This window comes from Chlorocebus sabaeus, unplaced genomic scaffold, assembly GCF_047675955.1.
Source record: "Chlorocebus sabaeus isolate Y175 unplaced genomic scaffold, mChlSab1.0.hap1 unalloc_scaffold_611, whole genome shotgun sequence".
In the NCBI taxonomy this organism is placed as follows: Eukaryota; Metazoa; Chordata; class Mammalia; order Primates; family Cercopithecidae; genus Chlorocebus; species Chlorocebus sabaeus.
Window position 1 is genome coordinate 9,234 of NW_027327939.1, and position 18,763 is coordinate 27,996.

Consider the following 18,763-nt stretch of genomic DNA (forward strand, 5'->3'; position numbering starts at 1 on the left):
CTGAATCACAGGGAAACCGGTGCAGGTCAACAAAGAAAAGGGGAAAGATCTTAAAATCAACTAGAAAGAAAAGTGACAGTGCTATCAAAGGGATAGTAAACCGACAGCAGACTTTTCACCAACTGCATTAAAAATGGAATCATATCACTAATGCATTCGGGGAATGGGGGGAAATGTCATACCCAACTAAACTACAGTTCAAGAATGAGTGAAGTAAAGATATTCTTTTTGATATATTTTTAAATATTTATTTATTTATTATTTATTTATTTATTGAGACAAGGTCTCACTCTGTCGACCAGGTTGGGGTACAGTGGTGCGATCTCCTGGGCTCAAGGGATCCTCCCGCCTCAGCCTCCCTAGTAGCTAGGACTACAGGTGTGCACTTCCATGCCTGGCTGATTTTTTTTTTTCCCCCGAGTAGCTGGGACTACAGGTGAGCACCACCACTCCCAGCTATTTATTTATTTATTTATTTATTTATTTATTATTTTGTAGAGACAAAGTCTCAGTATGTTGCCCAGGCTGGTCTCAAACTCCTGAGCTCAAGTGATCTTCCCGCCTCGGTCTCCCAAAATGCTGGGATTATAGGTGTGAGCCACTGCACCCAGCCAGTAAAGGTATTCTTCAACAAAGGTTGAGAGGGCTGACCACTCACAAACCCTCACTGAAAGAATGACTTAAAGATGTTCTTCCAGGGGGCGGAGCAAGATGGCCGAATAGGAACAGCTCCAGTCTCCAACTCCCAGCGCGAGCGACACAGAAGACCGGCGATTTCTGCATTTTCAACTGAGGTACTGGGTTCATCTCACTGGGGAGTGCCAGACGATCGGTGCTGGTCAGCTGCTGCAGCCCGACCAGCGAGAGCTGAAGCAGGGCGAGGCATTGCCTCACCTGGAAAGCGCAAGGGGGAAGGGAATCCCTTTTCCTAGCCAGGGGAACTGAGACACACAACACCTGGAAAATCGGGTAACTCCCACCCCAATACTGCGCTTTAAGCAGACAGGCACACCAGGAGATCATATCCCACACCTGGCCGGGAGTGTCCCACACCCACGGAGCCTCCCTCATTGCTAGCACAGCAGTCTGTGATCTACCGGCAAGGCAGCAGCGAGGCTGGGGGAGGGGCGCCCGCCATTGCTGAGGCTTAAGTAGGTAAACAAAGCTGCTGGGAAGCTCGAACTGGGTGGAGCTCACAGCAGCTCAAGGAAACCTGCCTGTCTCTGTAGACTCCACCTCTGGGGACAGGGCACAGTAAATAATAACAAACGCAGCAGCTCTGCAGACGCAAACGACTCTGTCTGACAGCTTTGAAGAGAGCAGTGGATCTCCCAACACGGAGGTTGAGATCTGAGAAGGGACAGACTCCCTGCTCAAGTGGGTCCCTGACCCCTGAGTAGCCTAACTGGGAGACATCCCCCACTAGGGGCAGTCTGACACCCCACACCTCACAGGGTGGAGTACACCCCTGAGAGGAAGATTCCAAAACAAGAATCAGACAGGTACACTCGCTGTTCAGAAATATTCTATCTTCTGCAGCCTCTGCTGCTGATACCCAGGCAAACAGGGTCTGGAGTGGACCTCAAGCAATCTCCTACAGCTACAACCTACAGCTGAGGATCCTGACTGTTAGAAGGAAAGCTATCAAACAGGAAGGACACCTACACCAAAACCCCATCAGTACATCACCATCATCAAAGACCAGAGGCAGATAAAACCACAAAGATGGGGAAAAAGCAGGGCAGAAAAGCTGGAAATTCAAAAAATAAGAGCGCATCTCCCCCGGCAAAGGAGCGCAGCTCATCGCCAGCAACGGATCAAAGCTGGACGGAGAATGACTTCGACGAGATGAGAGAAGAAGGCTTCAGTCCATCAAATTTCTCAGAGCTAAAGGAGGAATTACGTACCCAGCGCAAAGAAACTAAAAATCTTGAAAAAAAAGTGGAAGAATTGATGGCTAGAGTAATTAATGCAGAGAAGCTCACAAACGAAATGAAAGAGATGAAAACCATGGCACGAGAAATACGTGACAAATGCACAAGCTTCAGTAACCGTCTCGATCAACTGGAAGAAAGAATGTCAGCGATGGAGGATCAAATGAATGAAATGAAGCGAGAAGAGAAACCAAAAGAAAAAAGAAGAAAAAGAAATGAACAAAGCCTGCAAGAAGTATGGGATTATGTAAAAAGACCAAATCTACGTCTGATTGGGGTGCCTGAAAGTGACGGGGAAAATGGAACCAAGTTGGAAAACACTCTTCAGGATATCATCCAGGAGAACTTCCCCAACCTAGTAGGGCAGGCCAACATTCAAATCCAGGAAATACAGAGAACGCCACAAAGATACTCCTCGAGAAGAGCAACTCCAAGACACATAATTGCCAGATTCACCAAAGTTGAAATGAAGGAAAAAATCTTAAGGGCAGCCAGAGAGAAAGGTCGGGTTACCCACAAAGGGAAGCCCATCAGACTAACAGCAGATCTCTCGGCAGAAACTCTTCAAGCCAGAAGAGAGTGGGGGCCAATATTCAACATTCTTAAAGAAAAGAATTTTAAACCCAGAATTTTATATCCAGCCAAACTAAGTTTCATAAGTGAAGGAGAAATAAAATCCTTTACAGATAAGCAAATGCTTAGAGATTTTGTCACCACTAGGCCTGCCTTACAAGAGACCCTGAAGGAAGCACTAAACATGGAAAGGAACAACCGGTACCAGCCATTGCAAAAACATGCCAAAATGTAAAGACCATCAAGGCTAGGAAGAAACTGCATCAACTAACGAGCAAAATAACCAGTTAATATCATAATGGCAGGATCAAGTTCACACATAACAATCTTAACCTTAAATGTAAATGGACTAAATGCTCCAATTAAAAGACACAGACTGGCAAACTGGATAAAGAGTCAAGACCCATCAGTCTGCTGTATTCAGGAGACCCATCTCACACGCAGAGACATACATAGGCTCAAAATAAAGGGATGGAGGAAGATTTACCAAGCAAATGGAGAACACAAAAAAGCGGGGGTTGCAATACTAGTCTCTGATAAAACAGACTTTAAACCATCAAAGATCAAAAGAGACAAAGAAGGACATTACATAATGGTAAAGGGATCAATTCAACAGGAAGAGCTAACTATCCTAAATATATATGCACCCAATACAGGATCACCCAGATTCATAAAGCAAGTCCTTAGAGACTTACAAAGAGACTTAGACTCCCATACAATAATAATGGGAGACTTCAACACTCCACTGTCAACATTAGACAGATCAACGAGACAGAAAGTTAACAAGGATATCCAGGAATTGAACTCATCTCTGCAGCAAGCAGACCTAATAGACATCTATAGAACTCTCCACCCCAAATCAACAGAATATACATTCTTCTCAGCACCACATCGTACTTACTCCAAAATTGACCACGTAATCGGAAGTAAAGCACTCCTCAGCAAATGTACAAGAACAGAAATTATAACAAACTGTCTCTCAGACCACAGTGCAATCCAATTAGAACTCAGAACTAAGAAACTCAATCAAAACCGCTCAACTACATGGAAACTGAACAACCTGCTCCTGAATGACTACTGGGTACATAACGAAATGAAGGCAGAAATAAAGATGTTCTTTGAAACCAATGAGAACAAAGATACAACATACCAGAATCTCTGGGACACATTTAAAGCAGTGTGTAGAGGGAAATTTATAGCACTAAATGCCCACAAGAGAAAGCAGGAAAGATCTAAAATTGACACTCTAACATCGCAATTAAAAGAACTAGAGAAGCAAGAGCAAACACATTCGAAAGCTAGCAGAAGGCAAGAAATAACTAAGATCAGAGCAGAACTGAAGGAGATAGAGACACAAAAAACCCTCCAAAAAATCAATGAATCCAGGAGTTGGTTTTTTGAAAAGATCAACAAAATTGACAGACCACTAGCAAGACTAATAAAGAAGAAAAGAGAGAAGAATCAAATCGACGCAATTAAAAATGATAAAGGGGATATCACCACCGACCCCACAGAAATACAAACTACCATCAGAGAATACCATAAACACCTCTACGCAAATAAACTGGAAAATCTAGAAGAAATGGATAATTTCCTGGACACTTACACTCTTCCAAGACTAAACCAGGAAGAAGTTGAATCCCTGAATAGACCAATAGTAGGCTCTGAAATTGAGGCAATAATTAATAGCCTACCAACCAAAAAAAGTCCAGGACCAGATGGATTCACAGCTGAATTCTACCAGAGGTACAAGGAGGAGCTGGTACCATTCCTTCTGAAACTCTTCCAATCAATAGAAAAAGAGGGAATCCTCCCTAACTCATTTTATGAGGCCAACATCATCCTGATACCAAAGCCTGGCAGAGACACAACAAAAAAAGAGAATTTTAGACCAATATCCCTGATGAACATCGATGCAAAAATCCTCAATAAAATACTGGCAAACCGGATTCAGCAGCACATCAAAAAGCTTATCCACCATGATCAAGTGGGCTTCATCCCTGGGATGCAAGGCTGGTTCAACATTCGCAAATCAATAAACATAATCCAGCATATAAACAGAACCAAAGACAAGAACCACATCATTATCTCAATAGATGCAGAAAAGGCTTTTGACAAAATTCAACAGCCCTTCATGCTAAAAACGCTCAATAAATTCGGTATTGATGGAACGTACCTCAAAATCATAAGAGCTATTTATGACAAACCCACAGCCAATATCATACTGAATGGGCAAAAACTGGAAAAATTCCCTTTGAAAACTGGCACAAGACAGGGATGCCCTCTCTCACCACTCCTATTCAACATAGTGTTGGAAGTTCTGGCTAGGGCAATCAGGCAAGAGAAAGAAATCAAGGGGATTCAGTTAGGAAAAGAAGAAGTCAAATTGTCCCTGTTTGCAGACGACATGATTGTATATTTAGAAAACCCCATTGTCTCAGCCCAAAATCTCCTTAAGCTGATCAGCAACTTCAGCAAAGTCTCAGGATACAAAATTAATGTGCAAAAATCACAAGCATTCTTATACACCAGTGACAGTCAAACAGAGAGCCAAATCAGGAATGAACTTCCATTCACAATTGCTTCAAAGAGAATAAAATACCTAGGAATCCAACTTACAAGGGATGTAAAGGACCTCTTCAAGGAGAACTACAAACCACTGCTCAGTGAAATCAAAGAGGACACAAACAAATGGAAGAACATACCATGCTCATGGATAGGAAGAATCAATATCGTGAAAATGGCCATACTGCCCAAGGTAATTTATAGATTCAATGCCATCCCCATCAAGCTACCAATGAGCTTCTTCACAGAATTGGAAAAAACTGCTTTAAAGTTCATATGGAACCAAAAAAGAGCCCGCATCTCCAAGACAATCCTAAGTCAAAAGAACAAAGCTGGAGGCATCACGCTACCTGACTTCAAACTATACTACAAGGCTACAGTAACCAAAACAGCATGGTACTGGTACCAAAACAGAGATATAGACCAATGGAACAGAACAGAGTCCTCAGAAATAATACCACACATCTACAGCCATCTGATCTTTGACAAACCTGAGAGAAACAAGAAATGGGGAAAGGATTCCCTATTTGATAAATGGTGCTGGGAAAACTGGCTAGCCATAAGTAGAAAGCTGAAACTGGATCCTTTCCTTACTCCTTATACGAAAATTAATTCAAGATGGATTAGAGACTTAAATGTTAGACCTAATACCATAAAAATCCTAGAGGAAAACCTAGGTAGTACCATTCAGGACATAGGCATGGGCAAAGACTTCATGTCTAAAACACCAAAAGCAACGGCAGCAAAAGCCAAAATTGACAAATGGGATCTCATCAAACTAAAGAGCTTCTGCACAGCAAAAGAAACTACCATCAGAGTGAGCAGGCAACCTACAGAATGGGAGAAAATTTTTGCAATCTACTCATCTGACAAAGGGCTAATATCCAGAACCTACAAAGAACTCAAACAAATTTACAAGAAAAAAACAAACAACCCCATCCAAAAGTGGGCAAAGGATATGAACAGACATTTCTCAAAAGAAGACATTCATACAGCCAACAGACACATGAAAAAATGCTCATCATCACTGGCCATCAGAGAAATGCAAATCAAAACCACAATGAGATACCATCTCACACCAGTTAGAATGGTGATCATTCAAAAGTCAGGAAACAACAGGTGCTGGAGAGGATGTGGAGAAATAGGAACACTTTTACACTGTTGGTGGGAGTGTAAACTAGTTCAACCATTATGGAAAACAGTATGGCGATTCCTCAAGGATCTAGAACTAGATGTACCATATGACCCAGCCATCCCATTACTGGGTATATACCCAAAGGATTATAAATTATGCTGCTATAAGGACACATGCACACGTATGTTTATTGCAGCACTATTCACAATAGCAAAGACTTGGAATCAACCCAAATGTCCATCAGTGACAGATTGGATTAAGAAAATGTGGCACATATACACCATGGAATACTATGCAGCCATAAAAAAGGATGAGTTTGTGTCCTTTGTAGGGACATGGATGCAGCTGGAAACCATCATTCTTAGCAAACTATCACAAGAACAGAAAACCAAACACCGCATGTTCTCACTCGTAGGTGGGAACTGAACAATGAGATCACTTGGACTCGGGAAGGGGAACATCACACACCGGGGCCTATCATGGGGAGGGGGGAGGGGGGAGGGATTGCATTGGGAGTTATACCTGATGTAAATGACGAGTTGATGGGTGCAGCACACCAACATGGCACAAGTATACATATGTAGCAAACCTGCACGTTGTGCACATGTACCCTACAACTTGAAGTTTAATAATAATAAATAAATTAAAAAAAAAAAAAAAAAAGATGTTCTTCCATTAAAAGGAAATTGAACGAAAAGAACAAAGCAAGATGCAACAGAGGAACGGTAAACAAAGAAACTAGTAACCATGGCTATGAGTCAAAAAAAAAAATAGACTGCATGAAAACCATATAACTGACCAAATTATAACTAAATACTGGACAGCATTGACTTGTAAGACAAGGTCCTTGTATTGTTTGTGGTGAAATTGGAGATGATTAAGATTTGATAAAATGAAGTGTTTGCGATTAAAAATAAAAAGACCTTGAAAATTTCATATCCCTTAGTGCGGATTCAGATCCATTAGAAAGCTTACATTTATCTAAAACTAACTCCAAGTCAGCCAGAATATATCCCAGGAATAAAAAAATAACCCTCCAAAAACCAGAGATTTTGTAACTGAATTCCAGTCCAGGCCATTCATCACCTGAAGGCCAAAAACTCAAAGAGAGGAGCTTTGATGAAAGGAAAGTTAGCTTTATCTGAGAAGTCAGCAACCCGGAGGAGTCAGTGAACTAGAGTTCAGTGACCACCTATCTGAGTTGTGCCTCTGGATTAGGGGTTTTTCAGGGAAAGTAGGGGAAATAATGATCAAAACATTCTTCTAAAACATATTCAGTCTCAGGTGGGCAGTTAATCACTGCTTTCTTGGTCAATGTTTTGTGACCTTCTACAGGCACCGTTAGCCTATTCTTACCAGGCTGGTCAGCCCCTTCCCAGAGTTGCTGGTTGGCGTGTTTTCTTTTATCTCTGTTGAAGGTCCTGTTTTCCTGAGGCTATTTTTAGTGAATAATCTACAAACTCAAGCAAAGCAATAATCATATTCAAGCATGCAAACTTTTATCTAACTTGGAGTCAGTACTGTTACAATTTATTTGTAAAAGATGGTAGAGTGAAGAAAGATAAAAGAATCTCCCTTCCCCTCTCGTACTAAATAAAAAATAAATAAATAAATAATGGTAAAAAGCAGAATGAGAAGAAGAGAAGAATAAGGAGGAGAAGCAGGAGAAGGAAGGAGAGAGGGAGGAAAGTGGCTTCCCAGGAATGTGTGTGTGTGTGTATACACACACACACACACACACACTAGTGGGGAGGATGGCTGGTTTAGCACACTTCTGATTCTGTCCCCACCCCCTGGAAGCAATACTGAGGAAAAGCAATGTCAGCCAGTTAGATCCTGAGAATGGGATGTAAGGCTCTCTGACTTGAGGAGAAATGGACTGAGAGAATAAGCAGAAAAAAATTAAGTAAATACCTTTGTGAATAGAAGCCCTCAATTGCCACTCCTAGATTTCACCAGCGGTAGGAAGGCTCCCAGTTCTTTCCATTTTCCAAGACACTGTGCTGAGTTGGGCAAACAAAACAAAACCCTCAGAGTAAGACACACCCTTGCATGGATGGAGTGGAGCATGATAGATGATATTTAGCAAGATCTTAGAAAAAAAGGTAGATTGAAATCAACATCCCGCCTGCCCTCAAATTATCGCCCTCAGAATGTTAGAGCAAATAGAAAGTCTGACAATGTTTTCCATAACTGAAATAAAAATAAATGGTTTAGCAATGATGCTAACAATCTACAGGGATAGAGAGGGAGAGGGAAAAGGAGAGAGAGAGGGAGGGAGGAAGGAAGGAAAAAAGAAGGAAGAAAGGAGGGAAAAAGAGAAGAAGGGAGGAGGGAAGGAAGAAAAAGAAGAAAAGAAATAAGGAAAGAGAGAGAATGAGAGAGAGAAAGAAAGAAAAAGAAAGAAGAAGAAAGAAAGAAAGAAAGAAAGAAGGAAAGAAAGAAGGAAAGAAAGAAAGAAAAAGAAAGAAAGAAATAAAGAGAAAAGAAAAGAAGAGTAGGAAAGAAATCATCATAGTATACAAAAGACAGATAACCATCACAGACTGGAAGAATGCATAAAACAAGGAACAGATGCAACTAACCCTAGACTTCTCTAAGCCATGTAAAATACGATTTCAACTTAACAAAGTTTCAAAGACCAGATGATTGGTAACCAAATTTGATTTTTTTTTTTTTTTTTTAAAAAAAAGGAGATTACTGAGCTCAGAAAAGAAACCGAGAACCCAAAGAACCACATGGTGGATCAAAGAAGTAAATTAGGAAGAGCAAGATGCAGAAGAGATATGCATACAAATCAAAACAAGCGCATGGAGGAAGAACTTTAGGTGGTCACGCTAATGCTTATCCAACATTACGATAATTTACATGCCTTAAGTAAAGAGCCTAATAAATGGAATAGAAAAATATCCACAGATGCCGTATGTGAAAAGTTTCCAGAAATAAAGGAAGAATTGAACCTGCTCCTCAAAAGGACAAAGTCTCTACTAGGAAAAATTGATGCAGGACAATCAATATTGAGATATATTCTAGTTGTGTTATGGTACTTCAAAAACAAAGAATTTTTTTCTGCACCTAAGCACGCGCACGTGCGCGCGCGCGCGCGCGCACACACACACACACACACACACACACAATTACTTACAAGGGAACAAATTTGTTCCACTTAAATATAAAAGTAAAATGTAACATCTCCAGAATGTTTCTGCTCCTGGGCGAGATGAAGCACGCACACTCTACTGAATGCAGCTATAAAATGTGGACACAGTGCATGGGCCAGCTATTTGAAGACTCTGAAAAGTATATGGAAGGAGGCAGACTGGGGAAAGACTACATACAACTTGAAGCACCACTGAAACAGCAGTGAATTTGACATTTTCCCCCTTTAGTATCCTTGGCTCAATGTAGCCTGCAAGTTAGAAGTAGACAGTGGTGTGAACAGAGAGAGCTCTGGTTCTGACTTGAGAAGAGGGAAAAGGGAATACCAACCCTCAGCGATAGTGAAGGGGATCCCCGGTTTTTCTTTCTTCTTTTCTTCGTACTTTCATGTTCTAGCCCACAGGCAATCCTGTGGTAGCAGTGGTGGTGACAGAGGTAGAGACAGTGACAGTGGCAGCCGCCAGGGCCTTCAGGTGATTAAAACTCTGAAGGAAAGTAACCTTCCTCCCTGATTGTAGGTCCCAAGAGGGTGCCCATGCCTTCTTTTTTCTCTCTTTGGTCTTCCTGCCGAATGACACCAGAGGAAGGCAAAGGCACAGGAAGTGTGTGGCAGAGAAGAGTACCTAAAGCAATAGCAACAGCTTTCTGGCTAGAAGGTTAAAAAGGGGAAGCTGAGGGAACCAGAAAGTGCTGGGGAGATTGCAAGGAGGGAGGAAGTGCTTGGGAAAGTAAACCCATGAAGCTGTGTATGAACTTCTGGGCTTACCCCCAAGCTGTGTATGTACAGATGTGATCCTATACAACATACAAAGGACTTTGAGAACTGTACTGAGTAAGGGATATAGACCTCGCCAGCTCCAAGACTGCTGATCATGCTTAACAGAACCTAATACCATTGGAAAGGCTTTGAAGTGGAACTAACATTAAAACCCCCAGTCAGAACATGTGGCCTGAGCCTAAGTGACGGGGAAAAATGAGTGGAAACTTGGGGATCTGTGGGAATATGACGAAAGAGCTAACTTTTGTGTCATCGTAGTGCCAGAAGGAAAGGAGGAAGGGGGTGGGACTGAAAAAGTATTCAAATAAATAATGGCTGGAAGATTCTAAATATGGCAAAAGACACACGCCTATACATTTAAGAAGCTGAGTGAACCCCAAACAGAATAATCTTAAAGGAACTTACACTAAGAGCATCCCAGTCAAACTTCTGAAAACTAAAGACCTAGGAAAAATGTCTCAAAAGCAGAGAGAGAGAGAGAAAGGAAACCTTACCTATATGGCAAAAGCAAGTAGAATGGCAACATATTTCTCATTAGAAACCATGGAGGCCAGAGGAAGCGGCATAACACTTCTCAGTGGTGAAAAAAAAGAACCGCAACCCTGTCTACAAAGTGAAATTACCTTCAGGAATGCAGGGGAAATCAAGACATTCGCAGATGAAGGAAAAGTAAGTGAGATTGTTGCCATCAGACCTACCCTTACCTCTATGCTTGGAGAAGGTTTCTATGCGAGATTCCATTAGGCATGTAAAATGCCTTGGCTCAGCATGGCCTGCTCACCAGTTCTCTCTAATGTGGACATTTATCATGCTGCCCAGTATTGGGAAGATAAGTCTTGGAATTTCTCACGAGCTCCTAGTACAAGTCTGGTCTAGTTTCTGCCTCCAACCCCTCCATTGAAATTGCTCTTGCCAAGGCCCCCAGCAACACTTGCATTGCTTAATTCAGTGAACAGGTTTTAATGCTTATCATTTTGGAACTCAGCAAGTGTTTCTGAGTTTGTCACTTCTTGTTCAGTTCCTCTGGCTTCCTTCTGAACCTTTGCTCTCATCTCTTTCTGGCTTGATTATCTTTCAGCATGCCCCCCCACCCACCCACCCCGCACCAACTTTATCTGTGGAGACACTCCTCTAATCTTCTTCCAATGATGTTCCTCTTTTGCTTGCTCCTTAAAAGAAGTTGTCCTTGGTCCCCTTATATATTCTATGTGCTCTCTCTGAATGGTCTCAACTACATTCATGGCTTCAAGAACTACCCTGATGAGTCGCAAATCTATATTTTCAGTATTGACTTCACTCCTGAACTCCTAAGCCAAATATCCTTCATCTCCATATGGATATCCCACAAGCATTTGAAATTTCACATGCTCGAGACTGAACTCATCTTCCTACCCATACGCAGACCTCCTCCTTCATCCCATTTGTCCAGGAATGACTCCAAAGTCTGTAGTCAGCTCACTCTACCCCTGTGGAGTCATGCTAGAGCTTTTTCACTTCCCCATCGCCACGCCCCTTCCCTGCCAACCAATGCCCCACTTTTCCAATTGGCTAACTTGTACTCATTCTTCAAGCTTCATATTGGACACCATTTCTCCAGGAACATTTCCCCAATCCCAAAAGTCTGTGTAAATTAATCCTCTTATGTGTTCCTACGGCAATTTCTTAGTCCATCAGTGTTGCTATAAAGGAATACCTGAGGGGCTGGGTAATTTATAAAGAAAAGAGGTTTATCTGGCTCATGATTCTGCAGGCTGTACAGGAAACATGGTGCTGGCATCTGCTTGGTTTCTGGTGAGGGTCTCAGGCTGCTTCCACTCGTGGCAGAAGGTGAAGGGGAGCCGACAAGTGCAGAGATCACATGGTGAGAGGAATCAAGGTTGCGGGGGGAGGGGGAGGTGCTACACTCTTTTTAACAACCAGCTCTTGTGGGAATGAATCAAGTGAGAACTCACTCATTACTGTGAGGCTGGCACCAAGCCATTCATGAAGGATCCACCCCGTGACCCAAACACCTTCCATTAGACCGCACCTTCCAACACTGGTTTCAAATTTCCACATGAGATTTGGAGGGGTCAAACAAACCAAACTATAACCAGCACCTTGAACTTCCCCTCTCATAGCACTTATCACAGTATAGTGTTATGATTATACACTGGTTCCTTGTCTGTATGTTCCACCAGACTGCATGCAGGGATCTGATCTGTATTTCTCGTTGGTGTTGTCTCAATGCTTAACACAGTATGCCTGGCACTACCCTTCAATATTTTTTGAAGAATGAGACAATGAATTATCATGTCTCCAGCTAGGTTCGCCAGTATGAGTAATATGTAGTGAGTGCCTACTGTGTGCCATTTTACTACCTAAACTTTGCATGGACTCTGTCCCCTAATCTTATCTACCAATGCCATTGTCTTAGTTGAGATATCTGTCATTTCTTGACTGGTATAATACAGCAGCTTTCTAATTCCAATCTCAGTCCTCTCTGTTCTATTCTCCACACACAATCCTCTCTGTTCAATTCTCCACGCAGCTTCCAGAGTGATCTTTCTAGAGGCAAATCAGACCATGTCACTCCCAAGCTGAAAGACCACAGTGGGTTCAGTGTAGCCTACAGGGTATTCTAAACCCTGAGCATGGTATAATAGAGCCTCCATGTCTTGGCTCCTGCCTACCTCTTTCCCAGCCACATCAACCACTACTACTCCACTGGCATCCTACTCTCCAGCCTTAATGAATTGGTTGCAACTCCCCTCCTCCCACCAGTGCCTTGGCTTCTCATCATGCTACAGATTCTTTAACACACGCACTGTCCTCCAAGAAGCTTGCCAGATCCACTCCTATTCTTTCAACGAAATGTTTATTGACCACTCTTTATACACTATGACCAAACAGGATTTATCCCACAAATGTAAGGTTGGTTCAACATGTGAAAATCGGTTTATATAATACACCATATTAATGGTTGGTTCAACATGTGAAAATCAACTTATATAATACGCCGTATTAACAGAATGCATGGTGGAGCGGCGGGGGGCGCGGGGGGGGGAGGGACTCATGGTCATCTTAATCATGTACAAAAAGGATCATCTGACAAAACGCAATACCCTTTCATGAAAGTACATTCAACAAACCAGGAATAGAAAGAAACTTCTTCAACCTGGTAGAGGGCATCCATGAAAAACCCAGAGATAATATCATACTTAATGATGAAAGACTGGTTGACCTCCCCCTAAGATCAGGAATGAGAAAAGGATGTCTTCTCTTGCCACTTCTAATTCAACACCGTACTCAAAGTTCTAGTCAGGGTAATTAGTCGAGAAAAAGAAATAAAAGGCATCCAGATTGGAAAGGAGCAAGTAAAACCATCTCTATTCATACGTGCATAGATGGCATGTTCTTATATAGAGGACACTAAAGAGTCCATCAAAAGAAAAAAAAAAAAAAAAAAAAAAAAAAAAAAAAAAAACCCCGAGATGGTTTGGCTCTGCGTCCCCACCCAAATCTCATGTCGAATTGTAATCCCCACCTGTTGAAGGAGGGGCCTGGTGGGAGGTGACAGAATCATGGGGGCGGACTTCCCCCCTGCCATTCTTGTGATAGAGTTCTCACAAGATCTGATCGTTTGAAAATGTGCAGCCCTTCCCCCTTCGCGCACGTTCTCTCTCTCTTCCTCCTGCTCCAATATGTGAAGAAGGTGCTTGCTTCCCCTTCGCCTTCCGCCATGATTGCACGTTTCCTGAGGCCTGTCCAGAAGCAGAAGCCTGTACAGCCTGCAGAACCATGAGGCAATTCAACCTCTTTTCTTTATGAATTACTCATTCTCAGGCAGTTCTTTATAGCAGTGTAGAAACAGACTAATACGCCAACCCTATCTGAGTATGCTCAGCAAAGCTGCAGTACCCAAGATCAATCTGCAACAATCAGTGGTATTTCCATACCCTAGCAGTGAATAACATGGATGAACCCTGATGAAACCATTATGCTAAGTGAAAGCAGCCAGACACACAAGGCCTCACATTTGGTCGTATGATTCCATCTATAGGAAATCTCCAAAACAGGCTAACCTCTACCGACAGAAAGCAGATTGACAAGTGGTTGCCAGGGACTATCGGGAATGTGCGTATGGGCGGGGGGAGAGGGGTGTGTGTGGCGGGGTGTGGGGGTTGGTAGTGGCGGTGTGGAAGGAGGCGTGTGGCAAGTGACTGCTTATAGGTGCAGGGGTTTCAGTTTCTTTTGAGGGTGTTGAAAATGTTTTGGAACTAGGTGGTTGTGACGGATGTGCAACATTGTGAAGGCGTGGTACCCACTCTCCCCTCGCCCACCCCTCTGTCTTTCCCACAATGTTCCCATCCAGTAGAAAGGGAGAGTTCCCACTGGCAGAGAAAGGGTCACGAGCGGGATTCCCCTCCCCCCACCATGGCCCTCCAGTCACTTCTAGGCCCAGGCCTGCTCCCTCGAGGCCAATGGGAAAGCGCTGAGGTCACCTGATGGACGTGTCCCTTGTGAGGCCATCACCACGTGCGAGGCCGTCACCACCTGCGAGGCCGTCACCGCGTGCGAGGCCGTCACCGCGTGCGTGCCCGTCACCGCGTGCGTGCCCGTCACCGGACGTGCGTGCCCATTGGTCTCGGCTCCCCAGCCAATGAGGGGCTGGGCCCTGGTCGCTAGGATACACAGCACTGGACGCGGTAACTGTCATCTTGAGAGCCATCTTGTCTAGCTAGGGCAAGCCGAGATAGCACACTCAACGCCCAGCATGTCGGGGAGGAGGAGCCATCGCCGGTCCTCCGGGGCTGGCGACCGGGGGCGGACCCGCTCTCGCACCGTCCGAGCGGAGCTTTCGTTTTCGGTGAGCCAGGTGGAGCGCGGTCTACGGGAGGGCCACTACGCTCAGCGCCTGAGTCCCACGGCGCCGGTCTACCTCGCTGCGGTTATCGAGTACCTGACGGCCAAGGTCCTGGAGCTGGCGGGCAACGAGGCCCAGAACAACGGAGAGAGGAACATCACTCCACTACTCCTGGACATGGCGGTTCACAACAACAGGCTGCTGAGCACCCTTTTTCACACAACCACCATCTCTCAAGTGGCCCCCGGTGGGGACTAGCTTCTGACGCCCAGCCCCTGGGACCTGGCAGGTCCACTCGTCCACCCACCCAGCCCCAAACTCCCCGGCCTCAAATCCCCCGGCCCGAATCCCCAGCCTTAAATCAACCCCCACCACCCGGGCCCCAAAGTCTTGGGTCTTCATTAATTCTGTCAATAAAATGTTTAAAGGAACCCACCTGCCTGCTTCAGTCACTTTGCCTTGGGGTGGGGGGGGGGGTGGGTGGTGACATGGGGTGGGGGGCTGGGCGATGTCATGGGGTGTGTTGGGGGCGTGGGCGGTGAGTGGGGTGGGGGGTTGTGAGACCTCCACAGCTGGAGGGATGGAGAGGTGGTGGGGGTCTGGGGTTGGGTGGGAGTCAGGGATGGCACAGAGGAGCGGTCCCTCCCGGTGACAGTGCAGGGGACTGGCCCTGGGTGGGAAGGGGACACCCCCGCTGGTTCTGAGCAAGTCAGGGCCTGCCCGGGAAAGTCCTCAGCATGATGGCGTTCGTTGGGGCGGGTGGGCCTCAAGACCATGACTGCAGCGTTGCCACAGGATGGACTCCTAAAGGCAACCGGGCTGGGGACGGAGAGGTGGACCCGGCGCTTGGCAAGGGGCCCTGGACAGGAAGATGGAGGAGTGAGCGGTGGGGGGAAAACAGTCGAGAAATGTACGGACACGGAATTAGGGTCACGAGTTTAGTTTGGGTCATGTTCAGATGGAGAGGCTGTGGGAGGCCTTCAGCAAGCGAGACCATCTGCATTGCAGCCGAGCTAGCAGCAGGTGGCGCCGGGCCAGGCCCCGCGTACCTTCCCAAGGTCTTGGCTCCGCATCCCCGAGACCCTGGATTTGCATGCGCCGCTCACAGCCCGGCCAGGCCCCGCCTCCGATCCCGCTCTTTGCACATCACCAGGGCAAGGGGCACGCTCGGGCTGGGGAGCGGGCGCGGGCACGCCGGCAGCCTGCCAAGGGGGACGCAGGGCACGTCGCCCCGCCCCGCCCCGCCCGTCCGCCAGCTGCGGCAGCGCGTCCGGAAGTGCCTGGGGCGGCGAGCATGGCGGCGGCGGCGGCGGCGGCCGGCCTGGGCGGAGGCGGCGGCGCCGGCCCGGGACCCGAGGCCGGGGACTTCCTGGCCCGCTACCGGCTGGTGTCGAACAAGTTGAAGAAGCGGTTCCTGCGGAAGCCGAACGTGGCGGAGGCCGGCGAGCAGTTCGGACAGCTGGGCCGGGAGCTGCGCGCCCAGGAGTGTCTGCCGTACGCGGCCTGGTGCCAGCTGGCGGTGGCGCGCTGCCAGCAGGCGCTCTTCCACGGGCCCGGGGAGGCGCTGGCCCTCACCGAGGCCGCCCGCCTCTTCCTGCGGCAGGAGCGCGACGCGCGCCAGCGCCTGGTCTGCCCCGCCGCCTACGGGGAGCCGCTGCAGGCCGCCGCCAGCGCCCTGGGCGCCGCGGTGCGTCTGCACCTCGAGCTGGGCCAGCCGGCCGCCGCCGCCGCCCTCTGCCTCGAGCTGGCCGCCGCCCTGCGCGACCTGGGCCAGCCGGCCGCCGCCGCCGGTCACTTCCAGCGCGCCGCCCAGCTCCAGCTGCCCCAGCTGCCCCTGGCCGCGCTGCAGGCGCTGGGCGAGGCCGCCTCCTGCCAGCTGCTGGCGCGCGACTACACCGGCGCCCTGGCGGTCTTCACGCGCATGCAGCGCCTGGCGCGGGAGCACGGCAGCCACCCGGTGCAGTCACTGCCGCCGCCCCCGCCGCCGGGGCCCCAGCCCGGGCCCGGGACCGGGGCGACGCCCGCCCTACCGGCCGCGCTGCTTCCTCCGAACTCCGGCTCGGCGGCGCCCTCTCCCGCCGCCCTGGGCGCCTTCTCGGACGTGCTGGTCCGCTGCGAGGTGTCCCGCGTGCTGCTGCTGCTCCTCCTACAACCACCGCCGGCCAAGCTGCTGCCGGAGCACGCCCAGACCCTGGAGAAGTACTCCTGGGAGGCTTTTGACAGCCACGGGCAGGAGAGCAGCGGCCAGCTTCCCGAGGAGCTCTTTCTGCTGCTCCAGTCCTTGGTCATGGCTGCCCACGAAAAGGACACGGAAGCCATCAAGTCGCTGCAGGTGGAGATGTGGCCACTGTTGACTGCTGAGCAGAACCACCTCCTTCACCTCGTTCTGCAAGAAACCATCTCCCCCTCAGGACAGGGAGTCTGATCCATCCCATTCACCCAGTGACTTTTTGCCCAGACCGGCAGGGGATTCCCATCAGTCACGTGAACCAGATGACTTTGCCTGTTGCCAAACCTCACGCATCCACGTTTGCGTCTGGGGAGGAATAAAAAAGACATCGTTCCCGCTTCTGCGTTTTGTTATTCCTATTGCCGCCATAGGAATTATTTCGTTGGCTGAACGTTACCTGCATCCCAAGAACACATTTTGATAGAATCAGAGTAGAGGACACGGCCGTCTTCTAAAAAGCCACGACATGAAAATGACAGTCCCTTTCGTCTCCTTCCTCTGCTTCTTCCACCCAACGCAGCCTCCTGCCTCCGCCTTTGTTTCATAGTGAGGATTTTATTTTGCACGGCACTCTCCCTCTAAATACCTACCCTAGATGATTTCATCCTGCCCCTCATTTCTGAACGTATTTCTGTGTCTTTGTAATGGCCACATTTCTCCTTCCACTCGTCCGCACAGTACGTCTTCGTGGCAGGGGAGTCATTTTATTCCTTACAGCTTCCTTGTAACCACAGCCCTAAATCCATGATAAAGCTACTCTTGCACTCCTCATGTGTGGTTTTGGTGTCCCTCGTCTATAAAATGTGACTCTCTTCCCTACTTGTCAGGAGGCCAGAAGCAGAACCAGATAGCTCTTTGGGCTCCAGGATGCGTTCGTTCCTTTGAAATTTGCACTATGCCTGCCTCCTATGTGGGCAACGAACCTGCCTCAGGGCAACGAACCTGCAGAGATCATCTGTGATGTGCTCCGTACTGGGGTGACTGCAATGCAAACGTGTCCAATGCAGCGGGTCCGGTGCCGATGCATCAATTTGCATTGGAATTCACGGTTCCGGTTCTTTTCCCAGAGGTATATGCAGTGTGGATCACAACAGCTTTTATTTGTAATAGGGATTCCCCCCGCCCCCCATCCCCGAGATGGAGTCTCACTCTGTCACCCAGGCTGGAGCACAGTGGCGTGATCTCGGCTCACTGCAACCTCCGCCTCCTGGGTTCAAGCGATTCTCCTACCTCGGCCTCCGGAGTACCTGGGATTACAGGCGCGCACCACCATGCTAGGCTAATTTTTGCATTTTTAATAGAGACGGGGTCTCACCATGTTGGCCAAGCTGGTCTCCAACTCCTGACCTCAAATGAGCCACCCTCCTCCGCGTCCCAAAGTGCTGGGATGACAGGCATGAGCCACCACGCCTGGCCTGTAGTAGGGATTTTTGCTGCAACTTTTAGTTAAGTGGGTGAAATCAGAGTGCATGGCCCTTTGGTGGTGTGCGATCACGTGACTGCAAGGCAGCCTCCGTGTTCCCCAAAAGCAGGATGGCGTTCC

At 47.3% G+C, this 18,763-nt stretch overlaps 2 protein-coding genes across 3 annotated transcripts; both read left to right on the plus strand.

Moving 5' to 3' along the window:
• The first annotated feature begins 246 nt into the window (after positions 1-246).
• On the plus strand, positions 247-15,425 carry LOC140711319 (histone H2A-Bbd type 2/3-like). Of its 2 annotated transcripts, XM_073014296.1 has the most exons (2): positions 247-794; positions 15,003-15,378. In XM_073014296.1, exons 1-2 carry the CDS (start codon positions 687-689, stop codon positions 15,246-15,248), a joined length of 354 nt encoding a protein of 117 aa, XP_072870397.1. In that variant the 5' UTR covers positions 247-686; the 3' UTR covers positions 15,249-15,378. The 2 variants fall into 2 exon arrangements, with proteins under 2 accessions (XP_072870397.1, XP_072870398.1); XM_073014297.1 differs by lacking the exon at positions 247-794 and having other exon boundaries at positions 14,072-15,425.
• An 831-nt stretch (positions 15,426-16,256) lies between these two features.
• On the plus strand, positions 16,257-17,991 carry LOC119620877 (40-kDa huntingtin-associated protein). Its single transcript, XM_073014295.1, has one exon. It carries the CDS (start codon positions 16,285-16,287, stop codon positions 17,413-17,415), a length of 1,131 nt encoding a protein of 376 aa, XP_072870396.1. The 5' UTR covers positions 16,257-16,284; the 3' UTR covers positions 17,416-17,991.
• Positions 17,992-18,763: the final 772 nt, after the last annotated feature.

Coding starts and splice junctions, on each gene's coding strand:
- LOC140711319 (XM_073014296.1), top strand. CDS start 687: ATGTTCTTCCAGGGGGCGGAGCAAGATGGCCGAATAGGAACAGCTCCA. Junction 795..15,002: donor TTTCTGCATTTTCAACTGAG/GTACTGGGTTCA, acceptor TCGGTGAGCCAG/GTGGAGCGCGGTCTACGGGA.
- LOC119620877 (XM_073014295.1), top strand. CDS start 16,285: ATGGCGGCGGCGGCGGCGGCGGCCGGCCTGGGCGGAGGCGGCGGCGCC.